General features: G+C 39.2%; 1 protein-coding gene across 1 annotated transcript; it reads right to left on the bottom strand.

Moving 5' to 3' along the window:
• Positions 1-5,938: 5,938 nt before the first annotated feature.
• Positions 5,939-17,789, bottom strand: RAB21 (RAB21, member RAS oncogene family). The gene is made up of 7 exons (XM_041465480.1): positions 17,421-17,789; positions 11,844-11,903; positions 11,562-11,669; positions 9,877-9,940; positions 9,054-9,108; positions 8,528-8,616; positions 5,939-7,612 (listed from the first exon to the last, which is right to left on the bottom strand). The coding sequence occupies exons 1-7, from the start codon at positions 17,565-17,567 to the stop codon at positions 7,473-7,475; spliced, it is 663 nt and encodes a 220-aa protein (XP_041321414.1). The 5' UTR covers positions 17,568-17,789; the 3' UTR covers positions 5,939-7,472.
• Between the last annotated feature and the right edge of the window lie 1,618 nt (positions 17,790-19,407).

Raw genomic sequence — 19,407 nt, 5'->3', positions numbered from 1 at the left:
CTTGATCTTAATTTGCCACCATAATCATCTTCAGAGATAGACAGATTTCCCATACAAGCTGAAATCCCTAAGTTTCTGAAAAACAATAGATGTACATAGTACACTTGCTCTTCACCACTTAATATAGCCCCTTCAGTGACATGCTGACAGACTTTGAAAGACTAATTGTGAAGAAACTACATTTACTCTAAAAAGCTCTGGATTTTAGTTTCTTGAACAACAACAAAAATCTCACTTACTAGAAAATACACCTTTTTCAAGAGAGGTTGTGGAGTCTCCCTTACTGGAGATACTGAAGAACTGCCTGGACAATTCCATGTAATGTACTCTAGGATGATCTGCTTGCGCAGGATTGCTCTTCACCACTTAATATAGCCCCTTCAGTGACATGCTGACAGGCTTTGAAAGACTAATTGCGAAGAAACTACATTTACTCTTAAAAGCTCTGGATTTTAGTTTCTGGAACAACAAAAATCTCACTTACTAGAAAATACACCTTTTTCAAGAGAGGTTGTGGAGTCTCCCTTACTGGAGATACTGAAGAACTGCCTGGACAATTCCATGTAATGTACTCTAGGATGATCTGCTTGCGCAGGAAGGCTGGACCAGATGACCCACTGTGGTCCCTTCCAACCTGACCCATTCAGTGATTCTGTGACAAGGTAGTAGGATAGAGTTGCTGACTTCTCAGAACTGCAAGTGAAAGGGCTAAGAACACCCAAAGCAGAAACATGCAAATTGCTGTCATCTTGCTGTGCTTTTCCTGTTGCTTGCTGTTCTCACTCACGATATCCACCCAGTTCAAATCCACAGCATCAGCCAGCCAGCAGTTTTCACTAGGGAAGCAGGAACAAGCACTCGCGGTGGAGACAGGACAGCAACATGTTACAGACACATATTAGGTGGAAAATCCCCACCCTAGCCACACATGGTTCCATGTTAGACTTTGTTTTGCTGCATAGAGGCAGCATCCCTGAGGCTACTATTAAACATAAATGTGGTTCAACAGCAACCACTCCTTCCTCTGTTCTGAGATGCCAAAGACCAGTGTTGAGAGTCAAAGCTTTATTTTACTGGGATTGCTCATGCTACAATCTCGGGGGTATATGCTAGGATAATTTACAGTAACCTCAGTGAGCCTGGTTTAACATCTTAAAGCCATCTTTTGACACAACGTGCTCAGGTGCGTTCAGAAATATTATATGTGTAACATAAAAAAAACCTGTGGTCTCAGTCACTGCCCCCAGTTTCCAATAACTTTCAGAGCAACTTTATTATAGACTGTCATCAAGTTTCAAATTCTGTAACATTCTGTAAATGTAAAAAGTGACAATATTTTCTTTCTGTATTGATTTTCAGTACACTTTTTTCCCCCTATTGATCCATTTCCATGCATTTTCACTTTTAATATGAGGGACTGATAAACCAACAGTCATGACAAAAGAATCCTTGTTTTTATAGTTGATTGACCATCTGGCATTAATTTATCACAAGACTATCTTCCTGTAAATGCACTGGTATATAAAATATATCAAGACGTATTTTAAGAACTCCAGCTGCAGAAATGCACTGGGAAAGTTAACATTTGTGAAGCCTCTGCAAGATATTTTTTAGTATGTTTTTACAAAATTTCTTTTATCCACAAATGCCAAATAGATTCCTACAAAAATTGACAATGTTAAGTTACTCGACTTTTAAAATGCTGCATCCTTTTCAGCATTGGATTTGCCCTGCTAGTGTTTTCTTTCTATTTGAGTATGACTGATAAGCTTAATGAGCTGATCTGATCAGAAAAATCCAGTAAGACTATCATAATGCCTGTATGATCAAATAGCACTGACAGCACTTAAAGATTTAGGTATCACATGGTTTTTCTCTTCTCTTTTTACTAAAACAAGCCTGATTAGTCAGTTGAAAGTTTCCTGTTCTGAAAAAGAAACTACTTGTTCTCTTCCACTGCAAGTCCCAAATTTGTTGACTTTTCAGAATGGCGTGATGGTTAACTTGAAGAAGGGCCTGCAATTTAACAGTTTCAATAGTTAAAAAAAACATGATATGTCACAGGATATCAACTATTTGCATCTGATGCGGAAGTAGTCCTTGCTCTCTCAAATCCTCTCAACTGAGATTTCTTGTAAGTCACTTCCAATATCCAAGAATCAGGAATCAGATACAGAGCTAGAAAGGACTCACCATTAAACATTCAATATTCTCTCTTCACTGTTTTAGAGATGGGATATGGCCAATTGTTAGGGAAGACTGCCGTAAAACTGCTACTCATTATCCTTCCTTGTCATGCTTTCAAATTAAACATCTTTTGGGTAACCTACAATAAAGATTGAAAATCCTTTGAAGGGATCGGTGAGACTAGATACACAAAAAGAATTATTTGTCAAGATGTAAGAACAGCTCCTCTTGAGGAAAAAAACGGTTATCAAACTGAGAGGAAATGGCTATTACTGCTGTAGTGCCTACACTGTCTACAGGAGCTAGAGAAGCAAGGAGAGAATGTGCACTTCCTTTCTTGCACAGCACCGTTTCCTGTAGGAGTAATTTAGTAACACAGATCAATACAGCCAAGAAGGAAAAGAAAGAGAAGCCCTCTTTTCACAGTGACCCTGCAGCTGCATCACATCCATGTTACTTGCCTGAATGCACAAAGCAGTGGAAATAGACTGAAAAAATAGTTGTTTTAATCTATCTATCTTTTAACATCGTGGTATTGAATAAACACCATCTAAGATCTAAACTGGCCAGTAGAATATGAACAAGTATGCTGTTCCTTCCAACAATCAAAGTTTAGTTTATGGCTATATAACATGGCAATCAATTTCAGGCTTTGGCCAAGTTAAGTAAACCAAAGTTTTAAAAAAAAATTAAGACTAGAGAGATCAGCTTGAAATAAGCTTTCATTTTAGAAGTAGAGCAGTTTATCATTTTGATCATATTACAAAAAAAAAATATCTGAGCCAAGCTATTTTCTTTTATCTTGGGCAGAATAATACTTTGCTGTAATGTTGGATTTTTCATGGACTCTCACTTTTCAAGCCCTCTCAAGACAAGAAACATTCCGTACTCTCCACAACTCTCAAAATCATCTCCATCTTCTTCTGCTCAATACAGGGGCCAATGACAGCTCCAAAAAAATGCAGGAGCAAAGAGTACACATTGTTATTTGATAGAAAAAGCCTAAATTTATTAGACAGCTACAGCACTGAGATGTACAGGCTTGACTGTATGGAAGGAAAATCCTGGTGTTGAGCAGCATCCTCCAAAGAATAGCAGAAGCAAGAGCCCAGCACTATTAAGAGCTAGTGAGCTAGTTTGGGGACCTTGTTGAGCTTGCACAGCAAGTAGTACTAAGGATCTTGGTCATCATCTGCAACTCCTTGACAGAACTGTAGTAAAAATTGTCCTCATAGCATGGTGTACTTCCCAGCTTCTCAAGAAAAGCTCCTAGGATCTGATGCAGACTAAGATTAGCAAAGTCAGTGAAATATAAATAGTTAGTAAATTAGCATATTCTAATAAGAAAAGTTTTAAGCAGGTTAGGATTGTACCTGAAAGCCTGCTCAAAGTTAGTTGCATTCTCTTTAATGAACAAAAAACAGTATTTCACAGAAGTAAGAACAACCCAAGAAGTGATATTAGAAGTCCTAAACTGCCATTGCTGAGGCTCTCTAGCAACTCAAAGAAAAGGTTAACTCGGCATCTTACTCAGCAGCCTACCACCAGCAACCTCAGTTTTTCCGACATACCTTTTTTTTCCTACTTCTCCTTTTCATTCCACTAAGAGCAGAAAAATGGATTGGGGCTGGCTCCAACTCTTATTCCCATACTCTACTATTTGTATCACCTAATTGCTTTCAGCTTATGGAGATTCCTGACCTGCATTTTTATGTTTTTCATCCTGACAGTATCCAACAATTCTGGAGAACTCCATTTGAGATATAACCATTTTCCATAATTCATACCTTTTTGCAAAGCTTTTTTTATCTGGTTTGGAAACTAAAGTAGAAATTTAATCACTAAATTCTTTAAGAACTGTAGGTGGTTTTCTATGTGGCAGAATGCAAAAATGCCTGTCCACGAAATATGTGAACACTGAAGAAAAGCATGTAATATAATCAAGGTAACACTCAATTACCTGACTGCTTCAAAAGACCATCCCATACAGTTAATCTGGCCATTGGATACCCCTATTTTGGAATCATGTGCAAGATCACTGCTAACCAGATGAAGCCATCTCTCCCAGTCTTTGCAGCTAGTTACAGTCATCTTCAAATACAACACATGAATTTTCATGTCCTTGTCTGAATCAGTCTATCCCATCTTTTATAGCTTCTAAAGTAAAGTCTAAGTGCAGTATACAATGTCCAGAAATAACATCCAGCAGAGAGACATACTGCTGCATTAAAGCTGTTGGACTTTGGCTTGTTGGATTTTATTTCTGCAAGTGATAAAGTTTCATAGGCAGCTCATGTATTCATAGTAGCAGCATCAAGACTGTGAGCAAGCACTTAAAAGTTGTTTTAGAAAGGTATTGTACAAAGTTATACCATTTTATTTTAGTATGTATGTGAGTAATCTCTGTCAAGATACACCCTGAGGAAGTGTGCTCAGTGTTGATTTACACATGCTGTAGTGGGTGTCTGGCTATCTGCCCCACAACAGAGGTACTTCCTAAAGACAGCCACCCTTGTTCTCTTTCACTTCTCACAAGAATGAAAAATAGCTTACTTGTTTACAGCCACAGAAATCAGCAATAAGAAAACAGTTCTCCTTCAGACGCACAAACCAGGCAATCTAGATCAAATGCAAGATTCAAGACTCTTGAAAAGCAAGTCACATATTAAAAATGCCAGGTTACTTGAGTAAGATCCTGCTCAAATATAGAAAACCAGGCTATTTGTGCTTTTCTGTATACCAAGAGCAAAGAACATTCTTGCTATCTTTGACAAAGATGCTTTTTCCTGGAACTGCTATATTTTGTCTGCTAACAATGAAAAGCTGAAAACCAATGTAAACCAGTCGAAACAATTCATGTTTTCACTTCTGTCTGGTCTTCAACCAGGTTCCCTGACTTCACAAAGCTATACTTCCATCCAGTTATATAATGATACCCTGCAAACACAGGTTTTAAGTTCCATAAATCAAGTCGAACCAAACCACAGCTTAGACAGGAAGGTTTCCAGTGAATATTTTTTATATTGTAGCTTAAGTAAGAAAAGTAATGTGAGAATTTATTTTAAAAATATTTCACTAATAGCAAGCAGAACCCTTTTAGTATTACAAAATTGTAGACTTCTTTATCCCCACCTAAGTTTTCAGTAGTAATAGTTTTAATTCTGTAAGAGACTTAAGAGCTAGCATCAACATGCCTTCATTAGTTTTGTAATTGACAGAAGTCACATGGGATGCCCCTACCACACAATACACTAAGAACTCTTTACCTGCAGGCAGAAAGATACATTCTACACACTGCTTCAACTAAGTCTAGTTGAAGTTGGGCTGTTTGGGGTTTTATTTGCAGAGATGGAAAAAATTAAATTTGAATCAAAAAACCTGAAACTCCTGTTCTGAGGCAATTCCATTCTTGAACATCAAGACTCGACAATTTCACTCTTCATATATTGTATCACTTACAAGGCTGATTGTCAGATACCAGTGTTAGATCAAACCGATCTGATTTTCAACTTTGTCAGAGCTCACTGTTTTTAGATATGTGAAAGGTAACAGTGTTGCTACATGTTGACACAAAATCAGATTTTAGGTTCACACCAAAGCTCTGCACAGCCAAGAAACTTTATCTTCACTAGCACGAACAGACACCTTTCTCCATCATGCACACAAACACATCAGAACAGTACAGTAATGGTAGTCTAAGAAAAAGTATCTACACCACAGTTAAGGCAGAAAAGGAGAAAATGCACCAGGATCAGTCGGTATCAAAGCCTTCTATTATTTCAGAGAAAATAAAAATCAGATTGAAGACAGCACACTTCTTATACAGACTAATTCATTAGTACTACTTTTTTGTTTATCAGAACATACCCACACCATTCAGTGCATTCATATGCAATACTAAATCTACCTTTCAGAAAAAGGAAGGCCAAGGATATTCTACTTTGTCATAGACATCACCTTTACTGTTTTTCCAAGCATGACAACTTAAGTAAAAAAAGTCAGAGCACAAAACATTTTGAAGTTTCAGCTACCACCATTTATGTTCTTTTATGATAGTAGTTTACACATTTTTTTCTGAAACCCTCCTCCTGAAACTTAAATGGGCTTTTTCAAAACACTTTACAGGAGAAAGAGCAAGTTGGGCATAAATTCAATTCTGCCTCGAATCCCCTTAGTTACAGCTACATCTGGCAAGTTTCACATCTTCAATTTAATCACTCCAAATTAGAAATTCTAGTTAATGCCAATTAATTGTTCACTCAAGCCCCACAGGGAAAAAAATATGCTCATGAATAGTTTATAATGCTGTCTTTGGAAACAAATGTATTGGAGCAGCTAAAGAGTTTCCCATGCATCTGGTTTACTGGCTCCCAGAGAGATGAGGGCTAAAGTTGCTTTGACTTTCTGGGGATCTTCTGAGATAACAAAGTAACTGCAGAGGCAAGGTATGTGCATGCACCAGCTGTTTTAGCTGCAAGTCAAACAAATCTCTATGTTAAACAGCAGTTTACAGAAGCATTCTCTTCCAGTAAGGGGATACTCTAAATACTGCTGCTTGCCAGAAATGGATTAAAGAATTGCTGTAGCTATGGATGTACCCAAAACTAAGTTGTTTTCAAGTAGGGGAATAGAATGAGCAATTTAACAGTGCACATGAAAAGCTTGCATCTTTCACTGACTTATTCACTTCACAATCACAGACAAGACTGATGTACATATTTCTGCACCTGCAACTGTAAAAGCAGATAAAGTATTTAATATGTAATTTACAATGTATTTTATCAGCTTGGCATACAGATGAACAGAATATATCAAAGTAGTTGAGTTATAGGCTTGTGGAGGCCCTGCAAAAATATTAATTCAGATATCTGCTAATTTAAAAAAAATCAATTTGCATTTTAGAAGTGATACAATTCCATCTACCACAAAGTACAAAGAGCTGCAAAAACGTATACCATTCCAACAACAATGTATATAAGTTATTAAATAATGATCTGATTTAAAAGAATATAAATGAAGCCTTTAAGTAGGTCTTTTCTACATGCATATTATTCCTTATTAAAGAAAAATATGTAAAAAGGCCATTGGTAATTGCTTTGTTAACCACTGTAGAAAACGCCAATTCTCTGGTCACTGACGCCACTAGTTTAGCACTTAAGGTCTCTGCAGTGTTACATGTGATTATTTTTAAATACTGTTAATTCTATTACTCCATTGGTAAAGAATGTGTGACTTGGAATATGGCAGTCTTCGTATTGAGAGGGCAGTGATGCACAGTTTTATAATTATCCAGAAGAACAGCACCCTCCACTGCTCTGTACTTGTGGCTCATCATCAATGATCTGTACACCTCGCCTTGCTATTCCTGACTGACTGGAGCCATTGCCTCTTGCTCTTTCATCCACTTGAGCAGTTTCTATCATTCCTGTAAAGAAAGAAGTGTATTAGATGACATTCCATTGTATTTTTACATTAAGACTCTGCTATTTTAATCTATCTGAACTATATGCACAGAGAGAAAAGTTCAGTAAGAGTGGTTCTCCTATTTGTTATGCAGAACTAAGTACTCAGGTATCACATGGCATAGCTGCAAGAACATATTAAATCTTTTTTCTAAAGCACCCAATATATAAGAGCTCCTGGTAACTAAGGGAGACTGTAGTCATCCTCAGGTGTCCTAGCGTTAGCAACTTCAAAAGCTAGATTTACACACCCGTATCAGTAACACTGTTAAAAAAATCCAACCAAACAAACAAGAAACCCCGCCCTCTCAAAAAATCCCCCCCAAAAACCCCAAGCTACTACCTCTTCAGAAATGCATGAGACCTTTTCCTTAAATTCTCTTATCACATAAATACAACTACAAGGATGATTTGCTTGTGTTGGATTTTCATCTCACATTCCATGATCTTTACTATTTAAGATTTCTGTGTAAAATTTGCATCATTAGAGCTTTGACTTCATGATTTGTAATTTGAGAAGATTTTTGAAATGGTATGAAACACACTAGAAGCAAGCAGTGGTGAGACCAGTAACATGAAATTTGATTTGGGTTACTACTTATGCGTGCTAAGTGGAACAGCAGTCAGTGCTCCAACAAAAGACCAAGACATTTTTGGAGTAGAGGATGAATTTGCAATATTGTAAGCATCCATACATCAAGTTTCCAGAGCCGTAACAGAACTCAGGTGGCCTGAAGTAGACTGAAATTGAGTCACCTCTAAGTAGTACTTTACTTTCAAACTTTTCTATATGGCTTGAAAAGCATTTCTGAAAGCATTTCTGAACCCTGAAGCATTTTATGAATGAGCTCCTTACCAACAAATTACATAATACTTACTTTTGCAAAGGTCAAGAAACAGTTCTTCAATTCCTTTGTTCTGTTTAGCTGATGTATGATAATGTTTTGCTCCAACAGATTCAGCATACCTGTAGAAAGGCAGATATGAAGCTGCACTGTAGTAAAGGACTCAATCTTTCTAAGCCACTTTACAGGAAGGAATAAGATGATCACAAGAGGTTTTATTCTGATTTCCGAGTTCATCTACACATGCTTATTTCATACAAAAAACGGAGTTATGTGTTTAAAACTGCCAGGACTGATGCCACACACTAGATGAAATTAAGAAAATTTAATGTCTAGAAAGGGATTTAAACTGTAAATGTTGACTTTAATCACAAACAACTGTCAAGCTACAGTTTGGTCAGCCAGGACACCCTGTGACTCAGATACTAACAGAACACTCAACAACTGGCAGGCATAAGCCAGCAGTGCCTAGCTGGCTGCTATGTTAACAGCATCACGAGTTTATTACTCCAGCATAATTCTGCAATGACTGTTTCTATTAGTAATAGGTGTGACTTACATTTCTGCTTCTTGCACTGAAACATGTCTCTCTTTTTCCAAGTCTATTTTGTTACCTGTTGAAAACAAGTTAATCTTTTAAGTCTTTGTACTGTAAAATTACCCAAAAAGAAAGCAGACATGTAATCATGGTACTCCATTTTCTGAAGCTGTCCCAGTAAATTCCAGCTCTTACACAGGTCTCAATTTCAAGAACACTATGATTTGAGAATCTCCTTTCACACAAGCATTTACAGGCTATAAGGTGCTACTTCGGTAGAGAGATCAGGATAGCTAAATGCCTCCACCCAATTCGGCCTTTTGCCCTTTTTTGTGATTTATTAGCGCCTTCCATTTGCTGCAGAAGTAATTTTTGTAGAATGTCCACATATCTAACCTCATGGAAGTGTTTTAATAATCAGATCTTATTTAAATCTAAACCCAGCACTTCTATTGTATTCCATTTGCATTGAAATTTCCAATCTTTAAGATTCACTCCAACCTGCAAGCACTTAATTATCAAAACAGACAAGCACCTAGTCTATGCCACTGAGAAAAGCCGTGAGTTTGAGTACTTGAAAGAAGGATAATATAATTTTTTTGTTAAACTACAGTCTGCAGGTGTCTGTACCATGCACTTCTAATAGTATATAATTAAACAGCTTATTTTTTCAATCAAAGGCTTATTTTCCTCAATGTGATCTAGTGAAACTTCTAGCCCCAGTTTAATTTTAAATATCTAACATAAGCTTTACCCCTTCACATGTACAAGTTGTCAAAGCAGCATTTGAAGATGCTATTAATCAAGAGGTGTTTCCAATTCAGTCATGTTGAAAAAGACTTACCTACTATACATAAACAGATTTCATTTCCCAACATTTTTCTTAATTCCTTAACCCAGTTTTTTACCTGCAAAAAGAAGAGAGATGAGTTTGTTTTCATTTGATATACATCTTAGATATCTATCTTAGGCAGTGTGGAACCATCCCCTTTCCTTCATTAACCATCTTCTCTAAATTTAAAGCAAAAATGTTTAGAGCAACATAGATGAAAAAATATTCTTTAGATTGCTACACATGGCCCTTGTTCAGCAGGTTTTATTTCACAGGTGAGAGCAAATGACTCAGAGGAAACAGTTCAATTGCTCCAGAAACATAACTCACCACACTCAATATAGCAAGTTCACTGCATGGGCCACTTCAGGTCAGACATGAGATCTTTCATCAACAGGCACTTACTGACAGACCACAAATAGTACTTTAGAGGTAGACCCGAACCAAGCTTTTCAGGTTAGATTATAACTATAACAGATGATTATTTCATGAGAGAACAGATGGGACAAGCATGTCGAGTCAGCTGATGGTAGGGTATCTGTTAACAAATCTGTTGTCATGAAAAGTTTGAAAGTTGTATGATCACTGCATTGACTTAGGAACTGCTATTTTGAGGGAATAATTGTGAAGAGAGGCAATCACTTCAAGAACCTAAAAATAAGGCTACATGATCCAGCAGTACTTCTGCAGTAACTTCTGTAAATCACCTTTCCCTCTTTTTTTCTGCACATTTAAATGTTTTGGTATCAGAGGGTTTTACTGTGTAGGACTCAGCATGAAAAGAAACAAGTTGAAGTAGTGTCCACAAGTCATCACCATTCTGCAGGTGGCCACAAGGGTTTAACTCCTAGCACAAGTGCTTTACTTGCTCTACACCACACTATTTAAATTAGTTAAACTGTTGTGGATCTGTACCCTTAGACTATTTGTATTGCTGCTAACCCATAACCTTGCCTATGCAACCACACTTTCTCACTTCTCTCTACACAGAAGTCCAACTGGTTCTGCTGAAAGTCAGAGACAAATTTGCTTTAAAAAGTGTCACCAGTTTTCAGCTGAAAAATCTTACAGAGTGGTAGCACAGGTTGACACAGGGTGGAAAAAACCAATCAAACTGATAAACTAACAGAGCCATAAAATAACTAGCCATCAAATTACATGTTTTGATGAGGATTTGACAACAAATAACTTATCACAGAGAAGGAAATGTCTCCACTATCATGTACTGCAATTTCAGAGTTCTCAGATCTGTAAAAGGTCACGTCACTTAGCAAGTAATTTGGTTTACACAGTCAAGATCAGTATGGCATACCATGACAACAGTCCAGGTTTATGCTTACAGCCTGTCACAGGTAACTTGCACAGCTACATCACAGATTATTCTGAGTTGCAGGGGACCCACAAGGATCATGAAGTGCAATTCTTAAATGAAAGGTCCATACAGGGATCAAACACACAGCTTTGGCATTATTTGCACTGCGCTCTAAGAAACTGAGGGAATTCTTTGGTGTTCTTTGAATAACCTGATAGCAGGGAAGTCAGTCTTCAAAAGAATACTAATAAGCTGTCTACTTCCTTTACATGATCTACATTTGCAAATATAGGCTATATTGCTGAAAACAGAAAACTTCTGTTTACACATATCACAGATTATCTTTCAACCAGTTTACAGTTTAGATGTAAAAGCTGGCCAGTACCTTTTGAAAAGAGTCTTCATCTGTTATATCATATACTAGAATAGCGCCATTAGAGTCCCTGTAGTAGATAGGCCCCAATGCATGAAATCTTTCTTGACCAGCTGTATCCTGCATTTAAAATACACTTGTTAGCATTTAAGACAAAGCAAGCAATACTTGAAGGAACTCCAAATACTTTATTAAGAAGTGCCTAGTACTTGGAATATAGTAAGCCCAAGTAACTTTTTTTTTTTTAAGAAAAACATTCTAATTAGCTAAGGAGAAAAAACCCCAGAAACATACCCATATTGCAAGGTTTACTCTTTTTCCACCAATATTTAGTTTCTTCGTAAGAAAAGATGCCTGGAAAGCAAAACAAATTAGAGTAAGTTTTACACACCAAACACATAATTCCACTTGAAATTAATTAATAAAGCATCAGAATCAATAAAAGACAAATTTCCAGACTGAGACTCTGTAAGCAAGAAGGCTAAGTCAATACTAAACCAGTTAGTAATTTCACTATAGTTTGCCAGCCATCTATTCTAAATAAATTTGAGTTAAGCCAATAATTTACTACATCTTTTTGCAGTTGTTTTGAATGGTTTGGGAAGGACGAGCTGTGTAGAAAGACTGAATTCACAACACTGATAAGCCTAAGCTGAACACAAAGCATTTCACAAGACTATGCGAAGTTCGGGTAGGAACAAGCCTAACAGGATTTTTAATCTGTAGGAATTAGGCAAAGTAGTTCACTATTACTAAGATACTAGAACCATAAACAATTGTTTTATTTTATCACTAAATATCTTGGAACATTAGTATTTCACAAGTTTCCTTGTCTGTAACTTTTCCCTTTTTTGCTGAAGTGAGCCTACAACTCACCCTCATCTGTTTTTTGGTTCTGTATTTTTGTTTGTGTGAGCTGAGAAGCCTCAGAATAAGCATAAAAGCTGCTTTAGAATTCTGCTACTTTAACTTCTGGAAATATTTTAGAGGACCAGAGCACCTTGCAAGGTTAATCTAATTTCAGTAACTTGAGTAGGTCTGTTTTCCTCCAAACTTGCATGATTCACGTTTTCAGACACCACCTCTGTTACCAGGTCTGTAATTTGACAGCTAAAAAGGGAATATAATTTAACACAAGTTTAATGGACCAGAACAGGGTCTCAAGGTGTTGATGCATTAGGAACCTGCTCTCCCCATTCTAAAGATTAGCAGTCACATGTCATATCAAACAATTCAGTTACCAAGGGCTAACTTTTTTCTTCTGCCTTAAATTATAGGGAGTTTTCATTTCAGTTTTACCTCAGTTTGCATTTGGGTTCAAACAAGTACTCAGTGGTATTTTATGATACATTCATCACAGATTATTTTAGGCTGGACTGCAGCAGCTCAAGAGGAGTTCTCTGCACAAGCACTGACCAGCCACAGAACCAAGAGTCACATGTGTGGAAAGTGTCATGGGCCAGACAAGCTGCTTGAACCAGCTTGCTGCTTAACTACACAAGCAACCCGAATGCACACAGGAGACCACAGCACTTCGATGCACACCAGCCTAAACTGCTGTCAAAGTGCCTTTCTGGAGTGCTGCCTATGTTGCAGTTAAAGTCATTCAACATTCAGTTGCTAGAGCAGCTCCTGCTCTTCAGCTACTTCCCCGGCATCTGTATGACCCAAGATGAGATGATTACAAAAACCTTTTTCATCTTGAAGTTGTACCTTCCCCCAAACCTTCCCACAAAGTCTGATAAAAAGAACAGAGAGAGAGAGAACAGACCAGAAGAAAAACACTTTCCAAGAACAGACAGCAAAGAACTGATCACTACAACCCTTGTGTTCTACATAACTAAAGCATTAACAATACACTACCCTCTCAGTCTACAGTGAGGGGACTAATTGTAGTGTCAAAAGTCTGGAAAAACTTCCAGACAGCATTTGACCCGCTAACCAACCCGTAACCATCAATAAAAGATTTTTACATCCACAGTGGCAAACATGCCAAAGATAAATCAACTAATATCTTCTCACCTTTCAACTCACATATACCCCTCCCAAGCTATTCTGAGGTTAGTGAGGGAGAAAAAAAAACAACCAACCAAGTGAATAGCAAGCTATTCAGTTTTTAGAAAATTGGGAAAACCTAACACACAAGCAAGAGCCTCAACTTCTGTTTTGAGATAGTTTAGTGTAAAAGCCAGTTGCCAAGATTCTGAAGTCTGTCAGACTTCAAAATCAAAGCCTTTGACTACTTACAGAGCGTTAGGTAATCACACATAGAAAAATCTTCAACATTTTCTCTAATCTCCAAAAAAATTACTGAACTGAGTACTAGAAGTCTGAGTTGTGACTTGATTTACAGTCAGTAGCTATTCTCCATATCACTTTAATTACTATGACAGTTCATTTTTGCTAGGACTTTCAAAAACTCACAGGAACATGGTTAATTCAAATATAAGTAATTTCAAATAACTCTTTGAAGCTTCTAATTTTCATATTTTGACTCTACTGTCTTATGACTGATTTGAAAAATACTTAGGCGCTGAGAAAAGAATAATGCAATTATAAGAGCTAAAATTCCAATCTTTTGATGTGGCTGTAGGAAATATTTTCTTTCTTTTAATTCTTTCTTCTATGAGCTCGGTTTTGTATGCCCACCAGGCCCTGCTAGGAGCTGATAAAGGGGCTTGACCAGAACACAAGGAAGACACAGCTGGAAGAGTCTCCCAAAAGTCACTGAACAAAAGCAGGTGTGTGGCATCTGCCCTTGAGTGCTGCATGTTCAACAGAAGCAGGTCAGGCATACAAACACTGCATAAAGCACTAAACTTCCTTACATTGTCTTTCACTCACCCCCAGCTATCTTGATAACTAAGACAGCTTTTCCAGGTTATGCCAAGTCCATCAAAGCAATCAGGAACTCTACGATTACAACCACATCAGCAGATCTCTTGGGTTGGATATTCTGCAATCCTCCACACATTTGTGAGAGCAGTATTCAGACAGTGTATTTATCCTGAATAATTAAATAATAAAAAGTATCTACCCACTTAAAAAACTCAATAGTTTGACAATAGGTTTATTATTAGAGTAATTCCAGCACAGTTCACTTGATATCAATTTATATCTTATAATTATTGTATGAAGATGAGGGCACTTGCTTCAGTATTTCAAACAATGGGAACCAATTCTAACTGCCCTGCCAGGTCTGCCTACAGGTTATGAATTACATTAATTGTGTGCAAAAACCCCGATTTCTCCTGCATCAGCTTTTCCACAACGTTCTAACTAGATGCTTTCTTCTGTGAATCAGTAGCTACTTTCACTTAAACATGCAGGTCATCAACATCTTAAGTACATGACTTGATACTAACACAAACTACAGCAACACATCCCAGCAGCCCCCTAAATCAGAGGTTCCAGTGCACTCCGGTTGGGACTGAGAGAGGGGAGTGGGGAGGGAGGAGAAACTGCTCCCTTTTAGTCAAAGTCTTCTGTTACTCGCACCAAAGAAATTTAGCTATTTCAGTATAAAAAGAATTACTTCACAGTAGAATACCACCACTAGAAGAAGTTTCCAGAAGGTTACAGTCTCACCACCCTCTTTGTTGCAAACATACTGGAGTAGAGTACTATGCAATGCTTTATTTTTTAAGTTAGAGAGTATTGTGGATGGAGAGCCTCTTGTCCCAATATCTAGTGATCTCTTCATATGATTCATCACTGTCACTCCTTTGCTGGACCAGGAGCAAAGTATTTATCTAATTTTGGCTTTATTGGAACAAAAGGAATTTGGTGCATTACTTTGAACTGTTGCCATGAAACAAAGCAACCTTATCAGATTAAGCCTTTTATCTTTAAAAAAAAAAAACAACAAAGGGTGCTTTGCAAACATGTTACTTCATTGCTTAATCAGATACCCTAGTTTCTCTTCTCATCTAATTTTTAAACTATCTTTTAATTTAATAGTGGAAGAATTCACTTCAATTTTTTTTTCTAGAATGGTAAGATGTAGGAAAATAAAACTAAAGATAATACTTAGAGCACATGATGCACAGTATGATTCAACAGCAATTGACATTGTATTTTACATATGCATCAGTAAGATGCATATACGGCCAAAGAGGCCTCAGAACAGAAAAGCAAACTAGATAAGCAATTAGCAGTCAGTTAAAAGACACAGGTAGAAACCACAAACCTGGTTACGGTGGTGAAATGAAAGCTCAGTAGGAATTGCAAGCACATGCTTCCACTCCTCAACACACCCCTCTCCAAACAGTCAAAACCAAAAGCTCTGGAGCCACATTAACTACAGACATTTCCTATCAGCATTTTGGAGCAATTTAGAAGTGTGTTTCATGGTATTTATGACCCAAGTCTGTATTCCAACTCAGTTTTTGCTCATAATTTTAGGTTTTCCATTACAGATTTAAAGAACAAAAAAAAACCCAAACAACAAACATAAGCCTCACCACATAACGATCCCCTTGGACCTACTCTTAAAACATGGGATATGAGAATTCAGCTACATGTGACCATTTTGATGCACTTCAATGATTGTTTGCTCACTGCTACACTTCTGCTGCACCTCGGACACCTACAAGCTACCAGGCATCTCTGTGGCATATCAAGCAGCAATTACCTCTGTGGCATGACAGATACAACCAGCATCCTATAAATACATTGCCTAGAAAACCCACCAATAGCTTAACCCAAAAGCTGAGTATGAAGACAGGATAACAAAGTCTAAAACATATTCTTTTTACCTCTTCACAGCAAAAATGGAGTGCTACCTGTTTAATAAACATTTCCTGTACTGCTTCTAGTATATCTATAATGCTTTCATTTTAAGGAAAAGTTTCACTATTAATTACTTCTGAGATACACAATTCAAGAAGCTTCCCCTAAATGCATGGGAATGGCACATACCTTAAAACTCTTCTCTTTTTAACACCACCTACTATTTCTTCTGTACTTCAAGAAATTCGAAATTAGTTCAAAACCCACTACTGGCCCACTAAGCGGCATGATTTTTTTTCTTTATTTGAAAAAAGAAATATTAAGAGTGGAATACACTGAATCCACACTTCTGCCTATGCAAGATGACAACCTGAAAGACTTAACATACCACTCACAAAACGAACTTCAAAACGTGTTTTCTGAGACCATGGAGAGTACAGGCAGTTTATGTTGTACCACGGCATACACATCATCCATCACTATCTAGTAGGCCATGAAAAAACCCATTACTTTCAGGCAGGCACCCTGTCACATTTCATGTGTGGAACATCACTTTGTAGCTCTTTATAACAACAGACAGTACTACTGAGAATCCAGCCAAAATTCAGGGAGCTGTCGTGACAAGCAGTTCAGCTTTAAGAATCTTTCCCATTATTAAATCATAAGCCCTAATCTCCTAAACCATTTTGTGAAAGCTGTTCTCCTTAAACAGAAACGCTTAGATAGTGCTAACGCTAGGATTTGAGAACATGAGGAAGACTATGATTAACAGAAACGCAGCACGTATGAAACACTTAGTCATCAGTCCCCTAACAATGATTACAATAACAACAGTACTTTTGCATCATACTTTCCAAGATTCAAATGAAGACATTCATATACGTAATTGGAAAAAACGGAGCAGTTAGTATGCAGAGTAGACACGAGGCCTAAGCATACTGAAAGCTTAAATCTGAGGCGTGAAAATAAAGAGAAAACTGGCTTCCAGCAAACTCGGCAGGAAACAGCCACCATTAGCGAGCGGCGACGACGGCTCCGGCAGCCGCTAAGGCTGCGGACACGACACAGCCAGCAGTGCCAGGGGTGCGCAACGTGAGGGCACAACAGCGGGACCCCCACGGCCCCCGGCCCGGCCCGCACCTGCAGGGTGGTGATGTGCTTATCGTTGAACTTGTTCTCGCAGTAGCGCAGCACCAGCGAGGTCTTCCCCACGCAGCCCTCCCCGAGCAGCACCACCTTGAAGGAGAAGCTGCGGCCCCCGGCCGCCGCGCCGGCCCCCGCCGCCATCCGCGCCCCGCCGCCGAGCCGCGCCTCACATCAACGGGCCGCACCGCGGCGGCGCCGCCGCCCACCGGGACGAGGGCCCACGGGGAAGAGAGGCCAGGAGGATGGGGAGGCACCGGCGAGGCCGTAGAGACAGAGGCTGGAGAGGAACCCGGCAACCGAACCTGCCCAGCGGCCGCGGCCCCGCTGCCCCTAATGGCGGCTTCTTCCTCCTACGTCACGCACCGCCCGGTCACGCGCAGCCCCCGCCGCCAATGGGAGGGGGGGGACGCGGCGGAGCCGCGAGGCCCCGCCCCCGAGCCCGCCCAGCACAGCGGAGGGGGCGGGGCCTGCTCAGGGGGCGGGGCCCAGGGCCGGGGTCCCGCGCGCGCCCTACGCCAGTAAGGAATAGTCCCGGAATCCCGCGCTGGGCTTTCCTGCTGCCCCGGTAAGGAATCGTCCCGGAATCCCGCGCTGAGCTTTCCTGCTGCCCCGGTAAGGAATCGTCCCGGAATCCCGCGCTGAGCTTTCCTGCTGCCCCGGTAAGGAATCATCCCGGAATCCCGCGCTGAGCTTTCCTGCTGCCCTGGTAAGGAATCGCCTCGGAATCCCGCGCTGGGCTTTCCTGCTGCCCCGGTAAGGAATCGTCCCGGAATCCCGCGCTGAGCTTTCCTGCTGCACCCGCCGAGCGCTCCCCGGGGAAACCGAAAGCCTCTAATAAACGCCGGCACGGGTTTTGTGCCCATTTTCGTTCCTGTGAACTAAGCTACACTAGCCTCTAAATGTTTGCAAAATAAAAATCCGTGATAAAGTACTTTAAAACAGGGATGTGGGAGCAGGTGAGGCAAAAGGCACGAGAAAAACCTTCTGGGGGTCGAGTTCCTTGCTTGCAGGAGTCCAGCAGAGTTTCATACACAGGAATTGGATAACTGCCTTGTAAAACTGGGTGTCATTCCTCAACTAAAAGCAATCCTCACAAACCGATCCAAATGTCTGCAGCACAACCTCTCTCTAGTGATGACTTAGTGGCAAGAAAAATAATGGCTATGAAAAGGCTTCATAGTGCAATTTCTTTTTTCCCTGTCAGATAATATAATGCTCTGATGTATGAGAAGGAAAAGAGGAAAGAACAGAGAATGCATCCAGGAGAACAAGGACTGGATTTCCTGGAGTAAGAAGCCTTGTCACTGAATAGCATTACATTCACACAGAATGGATTGTTTTTATTTCCTCCAGAGGTGAGGAAAGGAAACCCCTGCCATGGTGCAGAGTCAAACGATGCTTCCCGCTGGCAGCAGACTGCTGCAAGTAACTACAATATTCCATCCTTTCTGTTCTCCTCTCTGTGATTACTGATTTTGTTCTATGAGAAATCCTGTACTTTCAAAACTTCAGTCACCTGTATTAAATAAAACTAAAAGGCTGGTCTGGCTGAGAACAGAAATTCTGTCAGAGCTACCTGAAGTGTCACATTTCACTGTAATCTCATATAGGACTTTGTAAGATCTGTAGGTTTAACTGTCTGTGACTGTTACCAAGTTATTTTAATAGTGTTCATTTAATTTGGGGAGTGTTTATTTTGTTTCAGAGAATTTGAGAAGAGAATGGCTCTTTTACCTTCAATTTATTTTGCTTCTCCTTTTTACACAGCTTCCTAAAACACTTGCAGCAGACCTCCTGTGTTATCTGTGTTGCTGAACACATCTGCACGAGAAATGCCTTTCAAGATGTTTTTTATATTTCATGAAGATACTACAATACTCTGTATGTTATTGAACCAAAACCAATTGTACTACTGTATCCATTGCCATGACCTTTGAAAGTTTCTTGTAAGACTATTCAAGTGTTTTATTTCACAGGTGGT

This window comes from Pyrgilauda ruficollis, unplaced genomic scaffold (genome assembly GCF_017590135.1).
Source record: "Pyrgilauda ruficollis isolate IOZ18807 unplaced genomic scaffold, ASM1759013v1 scaffold19, whole genome shotgun sequence".
Classification (NCBI taxonomy): Eukaryota; Metazoa; Chordata; class Aves; order Passeriformes; family Passeridae; genus Pyrgilauda; species Pyrgilauda ruficollis.
The sequence above is the reverse complement of the archived record's forward strand: the minus strand, read 5'-3'. Positions and strand labels throughout refer to the sequence as shown.